At 45.0% G+C, this 17196-nt stretch overlaps 1 protein-coding gene across 1 annotated transcript; it reads left to right on the top strand.

Annotated features, from left to right (window-relative positions):
- Positions 1-380: 380 nt before the first annotated feature.
- Positions 381-13962, top strand: ulk3 (unc-51 like kinase 3). Its single transcript, XM_070828442.1, has 17 exons — positions 381-516; positions 1124-1267; positions 1443-1583; positions 1677-1797; positions 2034-2129; positions 2880-3023; positions 3691-3773; positions 5410-5565; positions 5809-5914; positions 6052-6092; positions 6281-6383; positions 6819-6883; positions 7217-7295; positions 8845-8885; positions 11161-11208; positions 11460-11523; positions 12842-13962. Exons 2-17 carry the CDS (start codon positions 1163-1165, stop codon positions 12856-12858), a joined length of 1410 nt encoding a protein of 469 aa, XP_070684543.1. The 5' UTR covers positions 381-516; positions 1124-1162; the 3' UTR covers positions 12859-13962.
- Positions 13963-17196: the final 3234 nt, after the last annotated feature.

Raw genomic sequence — 17196 nt, 5'->3', positions numbered from 1 at the left:
CACCTACAATAAGAATCCTCTTGATTCAACATGAAATAATGTGAATACGCTTCACCCACACGTTTACACATTTACCTATTGGCTGTGTTATGAGTTTCAACATCAAATAAAGGAAAATCACAGTTCAAATGTCTGTGGACGGGCGGACAAAAGTGAGAAAATGAAGTCACAATTATTAACCACTGCTCTGTTATAAATCCTGTCTTACTTGGGCCATTATGAGGTGATAACGTGGCTCTTGTGATTAATCTAATTTTTAGATTTTTGTCTTTAGTTTTTAATTGACATTTCCTCCCGGAAGTCGTAGTGACGCAGCGCCGCCGCTGGGGGGCAGTAACACATTTTCTGATTCATTTTAATGTCAGCTGACCACAGCGCTGCGGCGTGCGACCGAACCAACGACAGCGATGTAAACATTTGGATTCACCGGCCCGCAGGTGAGCCTCCGCTGTCTGCACATCTGTTTGAACACCTGTAAAGGCCTCGCTGCTTCTCTGGACCAACACTACGCCTACAGTAGGTAGCACATGCTAGCTAACTCCACAGCGCCAGCACAGCAAGTGCTACATTAGCTGTTATATACGTTAGCTAAACTGATGTACACCAAATTCAGTTCAATCTACGTGCACTTTAGTGTTTCCGTGTCCAACTAGAGGACTCGTTCATGTCAAAATACGGTTTAGGACTTCTAACGAGCCTGCTTGAAAAATCGGCATGTATCCGGGATCCATTCAACGTTAGTAAATCAATAATTGATCAATAATTAACATTACATGGAGAAGCACGCAACAATAAAGACTGTAAATGATCGACTAACAATAACTAGAACTGTCTATCTGTACATTATGAAGCACCCCCTGCATGTGCAAGATAATAAAGCCTTAGTGTCCCAGCATGGATGGATTTGTCCCTTCCAGGTTAAAGGATAGATAGCAGCACTAGCAGCTGACTCTGACCTCTGACCTCTGACCTTTCTGTATTAGGGTGAACATCAGGCTGTTTATTAGGTGGCTTATGTATTTATTTAGTCTTTTGAGCTTTAAATATTTTGTTGTAAAATAGAGCACTGTTAAAATCAGACAAGGGACCACACTGTAAATGACATACTGATCTTAAATTCCAGCCCAGACCTGCTTGGGACTTTGATGTTGCTGTCGTCAGCATGGCGTCGACCTCCAGCTTCGCCCCTCCAAAACTGGCTGACTTCATCCTCACAGAGCGGCTTGGCAGTGGCACCTATGCTACAGTCTACAAAGCCTACAGAAAGGTGAGTTTGTGGAGGAGTCAGGGGAACCTGATCACAGTAGGTCCACTAAAAGAGCTTGTTTGATCCACTGACAGGCTCAGATTGTTATTCTAAGTGTGTGACAGCATCATGGAAAGGATCCTTACAGTGTCAAAAGAGAAAATGAAAGCTGAAGTTTGACGCTGTGATGGTGCAGGGTGACAGTCGAGAGGTGGTGGCGGTGAAGGTGGTCGGGAAGAAGACTCTAAACAGGGCTTCTACAGAAAACCTGCTCACAGAGATTGAAATCCTCAAGACTATGCGTCACCCTCATATAGTCCAGCTTAAAGACTTTCAGGTAAGCTCATGCGTGGCTTTTACATTTGTTGTGGTAAAGCGGCCGTCCTGGTCGTACTTTGAGTCGTCTCTCTGAATTCCTCTCTTTCTTCAGTGGGACGCTGAGAATATTTATCTCATCCTGGAGTGGTGCTCTGGTGGAGATCTCTCCCGCTTCATTCGCAGCCGCAGGATTTTACCTGAGAGGGAGGCCCGGCGCTTCCTGCAACAGATTGGTGAGTCCTGGGCCGACTGGGTTACAAGTGTTTGAAAATTACATTTCTTGTGTATTTTGACCTTAGTAGATAAAAGAAATCACCACATTGGTCACCAGACAAAAGCTTCTGTGTGTACCAGTTCTTATTGTTTTGTTTTTTATATATTTGAGGGGGGGGGGTCATCTATATTCATGTTTAAAGCGTGACTGAATGATGTGGGCTGAGTCTCTCTCACTGTGTATTTGTACAAACAGCCTGTGCACTCCAGTTCCTTAATGAGCGAAACATCTCACACCTGGACTTGAAACCCCAGAATATTCTGCTCAGCGGCTCCTTCCTCAAGCTAGCAGGTGATCTGACAGCACAGTCACACAGTCACGTAAACAAGTCCTGATTTACATGTGATGGAGATCATCACAGCAACGTGCCAGAAACCACAAGAACTGAATTGTTGTCGTGTTATTGTGCTGTTGTGTTTGCACAGTTATTACAGTTTACTGTCTACTTTTACTAACAGCAAAACAACATAAAACAAAACTTCCAGCTTCAGGATCCATCCTGGATCCTGGATCGTTAACGACCCATGTTATGAAAGTCCCATAAATATAATGTTACACACACACACACACAATAATCATGTTTTGCAGACATTGCAAGGACATCTCTATCACCTTTCCATCCAAAGCTCCTTTGCTCACACCTCCGTCATCTTATTAGCAGAGCAGCGTTAACCAGGAAACAACAAGGGCTGAATGAGGTCACATGGTCAACAGATCCCTGCATGTGATGTCACTAGAGGGGCTAAATCTAAACGGCGTATTTTCACACACATTCAGTGAAAGATGGAGCAGAAACAGAAAGAAGAGTCTCCAGGCACACTAGAGACACATATTTAGGCTGAAAAGGCATTAAAAGGTACATTTTGCATAATACGTCCCATCACCAACATCATATCAGGGAGACCTTCAAAAAACACCCCTTTGTGCATTTTGTATTGTAAACTCACTGCTTCTCAAGCTACACGGGAGCTAAAGACAGTTTTAGGGCGGTTGTATCTCAGGCTGGAATCTCACGTCGTTTCCTCTCTGATTTGCTCCCAGATTTTGGCTTCGCTCAGTACATGTCACCATGGGACGAGCAGAGCGTCCTGAGAGGCTCCCCCCTTTACATGGCTCCTGAGATGGTGTGTCGACGGCAGTATGACTCCAGAGTGGATCTCTGGTCAGTGGGAGTCATTCTTTATGGTGAGTGCTTTGTGTTCGCCTTTGAGTGCAGAGTGCTCTCAATGTGAATGACACATTGACAATAATATAATCTGCTCACTGTAATTCTACTTCATTACATATTCTGGTGACCAAAACATACTCGCTTGCACAGAATCTGGTGTCTTTTGCTGTGAGCAATGATGATAATAATAATTATAATGATGATAATGATTCCAACATTGAAACAGCACTTCTTTTTCAGTGGTAAAAGGCCAATCAGTCGTCTGGCCCCGCAGGCTTTAAAGAGCAAATGGACCAGCAAAATTGGGTCATTAATCATAAAGTGGCCGCTTGGTTTGCCCCCTTTTTACAGTAATTGTGCAATAATAGTGCAACAGCACGCTACAGTGATTGCACTGTGTGGAGTGACAATGTGGAATACATAATGGGAGGAGTTGTTGTCACTGTCAGTCATTTGAGCCAAATAGAATAGCGTGTCATTTACAGGCTGTAAATTCATGTCGATGGTAAGTTAAATGCAGTAAATAACTAAGGTGGCTGATCTGAGATCGCTTTTAAAGGCAGTCTGAGCATCTGGAGCATGTATGCAGTTACTTAATGCACAGTGGGTGCATCAGTTTTGTTTGATAAGCACTGCAGACGATCCTTCCTTTAGGAGAACTCAGAGCTGTTTGTTTGCGTTTAGAGGCGCTGTTTGGGCGAGCACCGTTCGCATCGAGGTCATACGCTGAACTGGAGGAGAAGATCCGGAGTAACCAGCCTATTGAGGTAAACACTGAGCAACAAAATGAGTTCCTCATTAGCGGGTAGTTGGACTGAGAGAACTCACTACCACCGCTCAGTGCAGTGGAACATGGTTTTAAAATCGAATTAGACTCACTTATCCAAATGTATGTTCACCATCACATCACAGGGAATAAGAGAACTTAAGCTATTTTAATATTTTATCTATTTGAAGTGTGGTTGTGTGAGGTCCTGGCACAGACGCTAGCTGCTGTACTAGCTCCTTGTTATTGAGTCTAGTATACAGTCTAGTACACAGTCTAGTACACAGTCTAGTACACAGTGTAGTATACAGTGTAGCATACAGTGTAGCATACAGTGTAGTATACAGTGTAGTATACAGTGTAGTATACAGTGTAGTATACAGTGTAGCATACAGTGTAGCATACAGTGTAGTATACAGTGTAGTATACAGTGTAGTATACAGTGTAGTATACAGTGTAGCATACAGTGTAGCATACAGTGTAGTATACAGTGTAGTACACAGTGTAGTATACAGTCTAGTACACAGTCTAGTACACAGTCTAGTATACAGTGTAGTATACAGTGTAGCATACAGTGTAGCATACAGTGTAGTACACAGTGTAGTATACAGTGTAGTATACAGTGTAGCATACAGTGTAGCATACAGTGTAGTATACAGTGTAGTACACAGTGTAGTATACAGTGTAGTATACAGTGTAGTATACAGTGTAGTATACAGTGTAGTACACAGTGTAGTACACAGTGTAGTATACAGTGTAGTATACAGTCTAGTATACAGTCTAGTATACAGTGTAGCATACAGTGTAGCATACAGTCTAGTATACAGTGTAGCATACAGTGTAGTATACAGTGTAGTATACAGTGTAGTATACAGTGTAGTATACAGTATACCATATGTTCCACTGAGCACTGGGGGTTTTTCTCCCCGTGTTTATGAGTTTTCACCGTCTAACCACTAGAGGGCTTACTTTCACGCTCTTATCTCACAGAAGGGGAAGTGACAGCGGAGGTGCTCAGCTGAAACAAGGATTCACTGCTCCTCTCCTGTAATCTCTAATTAAAAGCATCGCTCTGGGATACACTTAAAGTACAGTATGTTACATTTCTGTGAGCAGGGCTGTAGAATATGTTCATTCACGACACTTTACGAAACACCAAATGCTGATGCCTCAACTCAAAGCCAAACGATGTAGTGACGTGTGTCTAAAAACACCTGCGTTTGATATGGTTTAAATGAATAATTAGACGTTTTAAGATGTCAAACAAAGAGTTGAATGAAACAATAACTGATTGCTGGCGATTAGAAGTCATAGTTGTGTCTGTGTCCTGATTTGCCCGCTGGGTGCACAAACCAAATGTTAATCACCATGCGACAATTACGGATAACAGTACATTTAATGATGGAGGGCTTTGAAAACACTTGAATTCTTGTGTCAAACATTAGGCTCGAGCTCAATGGATTGCATTAGCACATGGTCCATTACCCAGCGATTCACATAGAGAGTTTTAAGGTCATCCTTTGAAAAAAAGTAGCGATGTGAGACTAGAAGGTCTCTGGCAACAATCTGCTGTCCTTTTCCCCTGGATTGTCCTGTGGATTGAGTGCAACATAATAAGGTCGTGTTTTGTGCATCAGCTCCCTCCCGGGGCCAGGGTATCCAAGGACTGCAGAGACCTTCTGTTGCGGCTGCTAGAGAGAAATCCAGATGCCCGGATCACCTTTGCAGAGTTCTTCAGCCACCCCTTTGTGGATTTGGAGCACATGGCGAGTGCAGAGAGCCTCGTGAAAGCGGTAAGAGAGAATAAGAAGAAAGGGCAAAAGGGTATGTGCTGGGCATGTGTGTGTCTGCTCAGGATGACCATGAATAATGTGTGTGTGATTGACTGGATGCATGCACACATGTGTTAGTAGATCTGTGCTCATACGTGCCCCACATGTGCCTTCACGCATGATGATTGCATGCATGCGTGAGCAACAACGCAGAGTCGTAGCAGTTTGCGTTCAGTGACGTCAGCTTGTGCTTCCTCCTTTCAGAAAGAGCTGGTCCTGCGGGCCGTTCAGAAGGACCAGGAGGGGGAGAAGTCCGCTGCTCTCTGCCTTTACTGCAGTGCCCTTGAGCACTTTGTCCCTGCTATTCACTGTAAGAGCAGAAACCACTCTCATATCCTGTCTGTGGCTTAAGCCCTTCAACAATGCACCGCCTTTGTTCCACCACAATAAACTGGCAAAGTAAACTGAATGTAAAACCAAAACATCTCTTCTGTCCGCCCTCCCCAGATGAGACGGACCGCCAACGTAAAGATGCCCTCAGGCAGAAGGTGGGCCTGGAAACACTCCCTGCATTCACATTGGGATTACTGTCTATTTTCAATAGGTCTTTTTTTTGCCGTCCGATGGCTTTCACTTGGAATGAGTTCTCCTCTATGAATACCACATGGTGTGGATGCAGAGCATATGGCATGGTTGATATGATTACGTTGATTCAGTGTAAGAGGACTTCCTGCAGGTGAGCCAGTATGTGTCCAGAGCCGAGGAGCTGAAAGCCCTGGTGGCCTCGGACAACAGGCTGAGCTTTGAGGAGGCCCGGACCTCCAGGGATGTCCTCCGAGGTAATGAACACACAGCTCGGTACGTCGGCAGCAGCCTGTCGACGGGACAACTTGAGTAATGCATTGTGTGTTTTCGTTCATGCTTTTCGTCAAAGGGTTTTATGGGGGCTAGGTTGTTTTTTCCGCTGTGTGATTATTATTCTTGTAATAAAAAAGTGCTATTTTAGTAATGGAAAATTTAATGAATTTTGGAAGGAAAAATTCATTTTTCATCCTGCCCCACTAGTTAAGGTCAGCTCTTAGCCTCTTAGGGATTTAGTGCTTCGCTCTGGGACACTGTGGCCCTAAAATCAATAATACTGGAGTCTTCGGATGCTGCACAGGATATGCCAAGCATTGCAGATGCAGATTTTCTAGCAGAATACATTGATGGTGCGTTTAGACTGACGTACAGGAGGACTCAAAGTAGTGTTCTCTGTTTTCTTTCCACTCCAGAAATGTCCCGAGATCAACCACGACTGCTGGCCGCTCTGGAGATGGCCTCTGCTGCCATTGCTAAGGTTAGAAGGGGGTTCTGCCGGGTGATGCTGCTGCTATAGAGATATACACAAAGGCAGGCTGAAGCAGAATTAATACAACAGAAGAAAAAAAAACACATCAGCAGGGTACAACAATCTCCAGACCACATCTTTTAAGATCACTGCGGAACCAAAAACATCTATTTTGTGATTGTGCCGGCCCTCACAGACGTTTTTTTACTCTGCTGTTTACAGCCTAAACATTTTAAAGTGAATAATAGCAAATAAACACATTTTTTTGCAATGCTAACAGACTGACATGGCTGAACTATGATTAAACCAATGTTTTACCTCATTTTCAACCTTCCATTGTAGGAGGAGAGTGGACTGGATGATCCTGAGGCTTTGGATGTTTACCAGCAGTGCTTAGGAGAGCTACTGTTGGCGCTAGCAGGTAGATCAACTCCTTGTTTTCCATAGAAAGCATTAGCTTTACTAAAATAGGCTGTCATTTACTGCTCTTACCTACTGATCGACGCCTCTGGAGCCCCAAACTTAAAAGACAACCTTTTGTATTTTTTTTGGGACAACTGCACCTGATCACAGTAGGTCCACTAAAAGAGCTTGTTTGATCTACTGACAGGCTCAGAGTGTTATTCTAAGTGTGTGACAGCATCATGGAAAGGATCCCTACAGAGAGAGACCTGGAAGATCCTTTTGGTTTAACCACAAACAGCACACACACCAGACTACATTCACTAAAACAGGGATTTTAGAGAACAGAACACAGGAGCTGCTGATAAAAGGTGATCTACTGGACCAATTCCAAAACTGTTTGTACCTACCAATGTTTTTTAACCCAAACTATGTAAATAATAAGGCCCAGGTTGAAAAGTTAAGCTCTAAGTGCTTTGCTCAAGAGCAGCAGTCTGTGACTACAACAACTTCTTCACAAGAGACTTAACTGGAAACAAAGAGACTCTAAAGAGACATCGGGAGATGGATATTAAAGGACTCTGAGAAAGTCTCAAAGAAATGGAAAATAACTTCATGAAAGTGATTTAGAAAGAGTAAAAGACAGAGATGGAGTGAAGCAACAGACTTGGAGGGAGACGAGGACACTTAATAAGCGACAGACAGACAGACAGACGGAGGATCTACAGAGGAGACTCTCTCTGTGGCCTGGCGTCTATTACGCCGGGCTCATGAGCTCATCTGGAAGATCAGCCTAATGGAAGAGGTGGGATAGAGCGATCCAGATGTGGCTTAGAGCCGGGATGAGACCCGGTGCCAGCGCCCTGTGTGTGGTATACGAGCACTGCCATCTGCTTCCCATTCAGACAGCACACTTGATTTTTGTGTTATTCCACACTGGAAACAAATAAAAACTATTATCTTTCTAATAAACAAGAGCTCTAATTGCCCAGCCAGTGCTGCTGAAGGTTCATCCAGTAGACGTCTAAAGACTGACCCTTTTTGACTTGAGGTGATAGATTGTAGGTGTTACACTCGTCGCTGAAACAGCGGAGCGTCGTGCTCTCTGTGGATCAGAGAGTTATGGTCCATCTAATCCCATGCCATCCTAACCAGCCTGCCTCTCCGGTGTCAGGGGAGCCTCGCTGTGTGGCACAGCAAATGCCACCAGGGGGATTGTGGGAAGAAAACATTGGTTCTTTGTTTGGCTAAGAGCTCTTTGTTGCACAGCTTCCCAACATGCCTTGCCACCAGAGAGCTCTCCTCCTCCTCCTCCTCCTCCTCCTCCTCCTCCTCCCCTCTCTGTCCTCCCTCTCTGTCGCTCTACCCTCCAGGATGACTGACTGTTAAAACACTGGCCTACATTTGGACCATTTCCACCCCTGAGCCTCCAGTCGACACACTAGCGAAATTCAATCTAGTAGTTGACCTCTTCTTGAACAAACAAGGTGATTAGGTAGCGGACTCTCTCCTTCCTTCCTCTCCTCATTATTCTCTGTGTCGTTTTCTTTTTCCCTCTTGGTTTGTAGCCGAGCCCCAGGGCCGCAGAAGAGAGCTGCTCCACGGCGAGGTGAGTAGGCGAGGAAGGGCTTCTGGTTGAGTGCTCACAGTAGGAACGACTATCCGTCACCACCAACCAGCCCTCGGCTGATACCCCAGCACTGTGGATGCTCCATCACATGACCCATGAGCCTTTTTCCAGCAGTCGCATGTGCAGGTTTTTTGTGGTAAATTGTAAATAACATAATCCATCATCTGTATTATCATCTAGATCACTGTCCGCTTTCTAATGGGGCCCCTAAAGGAGCTATAATAATTTTTTTTATATATATCAAAAATGATCACATGACCACTTGGATGTGAAAAGACTGCAGTCAGTCCTACCCGGCTCATTGGTGTGGTTTCACAACCACTCATTAGCGCTATTTTCAGCCGCAGCAGGCACCATTATTCAGCGACATACCTCTACAAAGAGACTGGACCTACCTACCTAATGACAGACAGACAGACAGACAGCATTAGCATTTAGCTGCTAAGTAGGTAGACATTTTACTCAGGAGCACCTGAATGTTACATTCATCAGGTGACCACACACATGACTCCATATGAAACATAATGTTGCTCTAGTTACTAATTTACAGAGTTTTTGAGTCACACAATAATACTAACTAGCTGGCTGCTGGCTGAGGTGATCTGCTGGACCAGTTCCAACACTTTTACTAGCTACCAGTCATTCAGACACCAGGATGTGTGAAAAAAACTTCAACTTCTCCTGTCTTGCTGCACAAATAAGACCTTTGCTGTAGACTAAATACAACCATTTGGACTCCAACCCGAACATACTTTGGGAAAAAACCCTAAATTTTGATGGTCCAGTAAATTTGCTGGCTGTAACTTTTGGAATCGAGATCCTGAACACCAGCATTGATTTTGTACTTTGACAAACACGTGCTAAGTCTGCCATTAATGCTCCAAACACTCTTGTTTTTGTGCATTATTTAGCCGACAACTGAGCCACCAACAGACAACAGTATTTCACCAGCAAACCCCAGAAGGGGGAAGGCGGTTTGAGTGGGCCTCATAGACCTCCCTATTTGAAGTTTTATGGGTGCTTGTCTTAAGTAAATTCAGATGCGGCTGTAATAATCTAACACAGCATCGGGGAGGCGGGGCTCGGGGGTCCAATCGAAAGCATGTGTGGATGTGAGAACCCAAAAGAGCCAACACGTGCTGCCATGACTGGCCTCCATGTGCGCTCCTATCTACTGTAGAGCACACTTCAGCCTTTCAAAGCTGTAATTCAGTATCCTGTCCTCTCATTGGTGAGCCACGGCTTGGATATATCAGTCTATGTTGGTATAGCGTCGTCGTGGCTGAACATATGCGAGGTCATGTCGTCCTGTGTGTCAGCAAACCGTTTGTACCTTTAAGACTCTTCGAGTTATCGGTACGTCCCATGAACTACACTCGCCCATGAAGATGTCTTCCACATTTATTCTGCTTGGTGATTAAAGGGGCTGTGATTAAAGTGCTGCGGCTACATAAGGTTGGGGTCAGGGCTGAAAACGAAAAACCTGTGGTCAGAATGATTATTTACTGCACCAGATTGGTGTTTTAAAAGGACATCATGGAAACCATCAGCTTAGGTCTCCCACGATTATGACCCTCAGATGTTACTGCAGTAATACCCCAGAGGACTTACTTTATGCTGTGACATCGTGGCGACACAGTGCAGCTAGGTACGAGTGCAGCCAAGCAGCCTCGTGATCACCAGAGGACTGATTACCACAGCAAAGAGCATCCTCAAAGCGTGTGATCGCAGCCGTCACTGCGAGCACATGTGCACCATATGAAATGGTTTCGAAAAATAACAGTAGGAGCGAGAGTCACATGGGCTCAGCTGATCAGTTTAATCTGATTTTGACCTGATTTTTATGTCTCAATGCATCATAAAGTTATAGCGTAGCCGTATGTAGTAAACACGCACCACTCGGAAAACACATCTGCTAATTAAAAGATTTTAAAAAGGGGACATTTTGGAGAAAATCATCCTCTGATTATTCACAGGAGGCTCTGGAAGTCATTAGAAAAATAACGTGTGATATTTACTTTGTTTAAAACGTAAAATGACTGAATGCACAACGTCGACAATCACACGTCGATTGAAGTGACAACACTAGCATGCTGATGTGTAGCAGGTATCATCTCAGCTCAGGTGTGTCAGCACTGAACACAGAGTCCAGCTGAGGCTCATGGGAATGTCTACATGTCTACATTGGTCATAAATTAAAGTATTGGACGCATTAAAAAAAGTCAGGTGATGAATTTCATGTGTCTCTCACCAGATTAAAAGCCTCATGACCAGAGCTGAATACCTCAAGAAGCATATCAAGGTAAGCAGACACTCCTCTCAGACATTTGACGGAAGGATTAAACGCCGTAAGTGTACCTGGGAGAACAAAAAGTGATTGGGGACAAGGTGAAGACTTATTTTGGGTGCTACTGAGTTTCTTGAACTTAAAACGTTGATGATGGTGTTCAGTTGAGATGGATACGTCCTCTGAAAACCTCCATCTGTTTTTAATATCCACGTTTTGTTTGTGTGTTAGCTTTGGCTGATCACAGGTATGTGTTTATCCTTCAGATGCAGGAGACTCAGAGGGACGTCTCTCTGGATCGAGAACCTCTTGCCGACTCTGTGAGAAGCTGTGAGTTTCCCTGCTGTGTTGCATAAACTGCCTCTTTAGTAACGAGAGTGTGTCTTTGAGAACCTCGCAGCCGGTCTGATAAGCGACTACATGGAGGTTTGCTCCAGGAAGGTGGTGGGGGTGAAGTGAGAAATGGCCGCCTCCAGTTGTAATGAAATGTCCTTTCATTAAAGGGTTTTCCACTTGTAAAATATGAGCCATTCTCTTGCTGTGCTGGCCACCCCGCAGGACTGTCTGGCTCTTTGATTTCATCTCAGTGCAGCCGCTCTGTCCTCTGCCCTCTTGTAAAGTCTCCCTTGTGAAAGTGGGACTTGGTGCTAGCAGAGAGCTGCCCTCCTAACACACAAACACACACACACACATTTGCTTTATATGTATTTTAAGATTGTATGTATCAAATCCAAGCTGCAGTATAAAGAGCAGTGTCTCAATAATCTAACATTTAATATACTGGAACAAGCCACTATATAAACAACATGCTAAACTATAGAAGGACCAATGTATTATCAATATGAGTTACATTTTAATATACTTGAACTTCCCGGACTGTAACATATATACATGCAGCCTAATTCCTGGTATTTTCTGGGCTCAGCTCCTTGATGGATAGAAGATACCTAAAGCTCAGACAATATCCTGTTCTCAGCAAGAAATTCCTGGGGAATTATGAAAAAAAAAAAAAAAAAAGGGGGGGATGGGGGAAGGGCACCTACGACTCTAGAGACCGCTCAAGTTTCATGAGGAACGTGGTTTCTTATTCTGCTGCTGTTATTTTAACAAAACCGCGCCACCGTCAGGCATACTAGCTGGCACCGGTCCAACAGCAGCTGTGCTGGAGAGGGTCGCAGCAACGCCCAAGTCTGTCTGGTGACCCTCGACTGCACCAAAACAGGATTTACATCACCTGATGGTCGATGTGCGGGCCAGACAGGGAGAGCACTGCCAACTCTGGGCAGTTTTTTTTTTCATAGCTGGTAAAGTGAATTCTCAATAATCTGCTCAGATGCTCAGTTTGTGAAGCGACTCTCCTCCGGGGTCTGAATTTATACTTCTATAGTGAGCGCTGTGCTCATTGAGACATGCAGAGGATTATGGTCTGGTTTCAGTATGGCAGCATTAAGCTTCACTGGTGACACTGAACACAAGGGGACGCGACTTAGAGGGACGCCAGTGAACACGTAACAATACCGTACTTATTATACTGAAAAAGGTTCTGATTATTATGTGACTGTCACTGATCCCATGGAGCCAAGAGAAATATGTGTTCATCTTGAACAAGTGAAGGCTAACACGCGTCCATCACTCCTGTGTTTCTCAGCTTGCTGTTTGCAGTGAGCCTGCCGGGCCACCGTGGGACCAGGCTGGGACGCCCCGCAGAGCCTCAGCTCAGACACGGAGACTTCACCTGACCAGGTGTCTGCTGGGGCCAAATCCAACCTGCACCACGCCTCTCATAACCAAGTCGGAGCGCTGACCTGGTGGGACACTGCAGCTGCCAGCCGAAGAGGTCACTGCTTTGGTTGTTGCTTGAAAGTTTGATGAAGAACTTGTTTGTATTGTCTTTTTCTGAGGAGGAAAAGAACAGGTTTGGCTGGCAAAATGCTGAACGTGGCTGATAAAACAGCTTTCTACGCTGTGCTGCTGCTGCTGCTGCATTACTTCGCCTCAAACCCCCTCCTCCCGACACACTATTGATATGTAAATGCTGGACAGCTTGTGTGACAATACCACACTGTCATGGTAAACGAGTTAAACTGACACTGTTGCATTCATTTCAGCTGCAAACATTCAACAGTATTAGAAGCACACCTAAAAACTGTGAAAAGCTGACAATACAATCAAAAGGGAGCTGTGACGTTAGGCAGCAGTCATCAGTTTTGAGCCGTAGCATTAAGTATATTCTGCAAACATGCACATACTCCCCCGCCTCCCCCTCCCCACTGCCTTTACTGTGGGTCAACCACAGGCTCACCATGCTCTCCCCGCTGATGGAGCCCACTCCACCACGATGAGGGGAAAACTGGAGAGGTGCGGCCTCTGCCTTATTTACACTAGACTCGCATTTTCTTAGGTTTGGCACCGGCCGGGTATTTGAGGGATACACTGAGTTGTGGCGCTGAAGCAGAGCCTTCATAACGAGGCCTCTGTGAAAGGCTGAAAAGCTGGACAGGCGTTGGCAGGCCGATAATCCTCGCTGTTGTAGGTCTTCACAGATTGTTTTGATTTCAGATAGGTAACACGCTTGAATATTTCAAAAGCCAGCTTTACGTTGGGAATATGATTTTTAGGGCAGCTGGAGAAAATACAGGAGGCAAAAGTCTGAATATACTGTCACGGTTTCCACACTGCTGTCTTGTTTTATTTTCTATTTGGATGTTTATACAGCTGTGATTTTATATTTCATGTATTTATTAAATGAGGAAATCAGTGGAAAAATAAAGTTGCAATCTCTGAAGTGTGTGTAGTCTGGGCATTTTGTCATCAGTACAAAGCCGACGCTCGTCTTTCAGGGCCTATGGAAAGATTTATGTGCCGTCGTGGGAGCAACGCTGCCGTCGTCCTCATCTGGAAGGCCGCTCTGCACAAACAGCTGGCTGCCGTCCACAAAGGGAGGAGAGAGGAGGGCAGGCATGGGAAAGTAAGGACCTACACTGATTACATGTTTCATATCGAAGTCTGCAAAACTATGGAAACTGAATTTGAAAATGTTAAGGTTTTGGGAATTACATAATGAATTCATTCCAAGTAGATTATCTTTTTTCCCTTTATTGCCAGTGTCTCCTCTGCCATGGACAATAAATCACTACGTCTTTACAGCGCTACTTTACTGCTACTCACTGTTTTGTTTCTTCGACGAGAGAAGAGCAACCTGAAGTGGAAATTAAGTTGTTCAAAAAACTGAATTGCAAAAAAGTGAGCCATTTTGAAAAGGTGAAGGAACACTGGATCAGTGCCACCTGTGAAAACAGCTCTGGAGGAGTGGGTCTACAGAAAGATGACATTGAGTTGCATTATGGGAAATAGGGGAGCCAGATTTTTTTATTTTTTTGGCCATATAAGGAACTACAAATCAGGATATCTCAGCCTCTGCTGCTGAGACTCACCAGTTTTATCTTAAATGTGCAGGAGGAAGACCATTCTGCATGGTGACAGAAACAAAGCATCAGACTTATGATTCAGCACGAGGAAACGCAAAGGGAGCGTGAATCCTTGTCGCCCACCATAGGTTCTCCTACAATCTGCACCTTCACTGCTACATGCCGCCAAGTCCTACAGACTGGTCCTTTTAAATCTGTTTTTGTGTGAGTCCCACAACTTTAAGCACGTGCAATGACACAACTGTCTGGAGGACCCTTTTAGAATAATGACTTAGTGACCTAGTAATGTTTGTTTTCCACCCCACCACCTGCTTAATCACATTCACCTGGCGTGAATCTCTCCCAGACGGTACGGTTAGAGCAGAGAGCAGCACGGCCCAGAGTCCTGGACCTGGAGAACCATCGGGGTTCTGCATTTGTGGCTGCGCTGCGGAGCGGGCTCTAATCGGCTAATGGTGCCCATGATGTTGGCTCAGCTTCATTGCTTTAATCATGACATGAGCATGTTGCCGCCAGGAAAACTTTGGATGCAATTTTGACCCTTGTGCTTGCTTTGTTGCTCTTTTGTGGGAATTCTGCCAATCTACATTGCCCCCATGTATGATACCCTTAAAGTAATGCAGCCCAGAAAGGCCGGCTCTGACATGGAAACCTTAACCCACCACCCTCATCCTCCGAGAGTCTCCTTCCCCTGCCCACAACCTACGGCGCTGTGGCTTTAATTGGCCTCCATCTCGCTGCAGCTCCAACGACACCACTTATTGCCCTTTCCCCCTCCAGGCTCCCCCTCTCCCGCCCTCTGTCTCTCTCTCTGTCTGTTGAAACTGTTAATGGGACAGCAGTCAAGTCTTATTGGCATCAACGTCACCCATAAAGAGGAGCCTCTGTGTCGTACACCTGAGGGAACTGGGTGCCCCTGACTCCAGCACCCTCTGCACTGAGAGCAGCCAGCAGGTCGGCCATTCACAGCGGCTCGATGGCTATCATGAATGGAACATTGTACCTACGAGAGAGACAAGAGCCTCCTAAATCCCCGGGTCACTCCCACTCTGGAGCGGGGAAGAGAGAGCGGGGGTTGGGAGGGGGAGGGGGTTTGTTTCAGAGAAATGTTGAATAAAGATAATTTAGAAAATGGGCTCCAGCACAGTGCTGCCTCTGTATCCCCCTGTTCCCTCCACACACTCAACTCCCCAAGGCTGCTCTGCTCGTGTTTGTTTTGATTTTGCTCCCAGAATCGGGGAGGGGGGTGTTTGAGGGGGAGGAGGGGAGTTATGTTGGAGGACTTTAAGATACATGGCGATGGTTAAGACAGATTGGACCAAAGACAATCCAGCTAAACTAGAGGGAGCCGTGCTACACTGTAGCTGCAGGCCGCTTTGTTTCCCCGTCTCCCTGTTTTTACGAGGCAGCAGACAGTTTGGAAGTGCCCCAGGATTCCTGCGGTTAATGAAAAATCAGGAGAAGCTGTGCAGAAGTTCTCTCCAGGCTTGGAGATGTTGAAATCTGCCACCTGTAACTCAAGTAATAAACGTCTAGTGACATGTAGGTCTAGTCACGCACCCTGACAGACACAGACGTGCAAACAAGTTGGTGCAGAAATGTGTTACTGTACTAATTAATTACACGGTGATATAAAGGTTGTTTTTTACTGCACAGAATAGAAAAGAGCTAGACTAACAAGTCTGGTTTAACTAAATCTGCTCCTCCCTTCCTCTCAGAAAGTTTTCTCTCTGTGGCCGCTGCTGCACTTTTGGACGTGACTGAAGTTACATTTGCAGAGCAGGTGTTCTCCTCACACCTCGCTGTAACGCTAAATGACCCTTTTACAATTTGTTAATGACTTGTAAATACCAAAGTAAGTGTGGAACAAACCCCAGATGGTTGCTTTTTCTGAAACCGTTTGGTTTATTAGTGTTTTGGTCATTAGCGGGGATTGTGAATATCCTGAAACGTGCACAAGTCCCTCTGAAGCCAGCCCAGTTGGATCAGTCGACATGTTTCATTAAAAATCACGGCGGCTTAATTACAACTTGAGACTAAAGCTTTGTATTCTTTGCTCCAATTAAGGCTGCATTTCGTAACGACTAGACACTAGAGCAGGTTTCAGTTACACTGACCTAATCCCTTAGATATTAGACAGGGAAACAAAGCCACATGCAGGGCTCACTCTGCAGTCACAGGGCTGACTTGGGAATTACATATTCAAACAATTACCTCCAGCTCTTTTGGCTTTCAGTAGCACCTTCTTAAAAGGGCAACATAAATGTTTTATAAAGTAAATCTAATGTGGGGAACTGCTGTCAGATGAAGCTTTAAGCAGGTACAGCATGTGAAGCACGTGAAGCACGTACCTCTCTCGGCTTATCATCAAACGTATTCAGAAGGCCGTGAAAGTTCCCACGAACCAAAAGACTTTCGGTTCATGTACAGGAGAGTCCTGCGCTCACAGTGACGCAAAATCAAGCTTGTTGGGCCTTTAAAGGCTCGTTAGAGACGCTTTCTTGATCTCTGTGGACAAATGACATGATTGCACAGCTTTAGCTCATAAACATTTTATTATAAAACTCACCCTTTC

The sequence above is a fragment of the Pempheris klunzingeri genome, chromosome 1 (assembly GCF_042242105.1).
Source record: "Pempheris klunzingeri isolate RE-2024b chromosome 1, fPemKlu1.hap1, whole genome shotgun sequence".
Taxonomy (NCBI): Eukaryota; Metazoa; Chordata; class Actinopteri; order Acropomatiformes; family Pempheridae; genus Pempheris; species Pempheris klunzingeri.
Note: the sequence above shows the minus strand (reverse complement) of the source record. Positions and strands in the feature narration are given on the sequence as shown.

Excerpts from the sequence above, each read along its gene's own strand:
- ulk3 (XM_070828442.1), top strand. The coding sequence starts at position 1,163 with ATGGCGTCGACCTCCAGCTTCGCCCCTCCAAAACTGGCTGACTTCATC. Across the intron at positions 1,268-1,442 it reads TCTACAAAGCCTACAGAAAG|GGTGACAGTCGAGAGGTGGT; the intron begins GTGAGTTTGTGG and ends GTGATGGTGCAG. Across the intron at positions 6,384-6,818 it reads CTCCAGGGATGTCCTCCGAG|AAATGTCCCGAGATCAACCA; the intron begins GTAATGAACACA and ends TTTCCACTCCAG.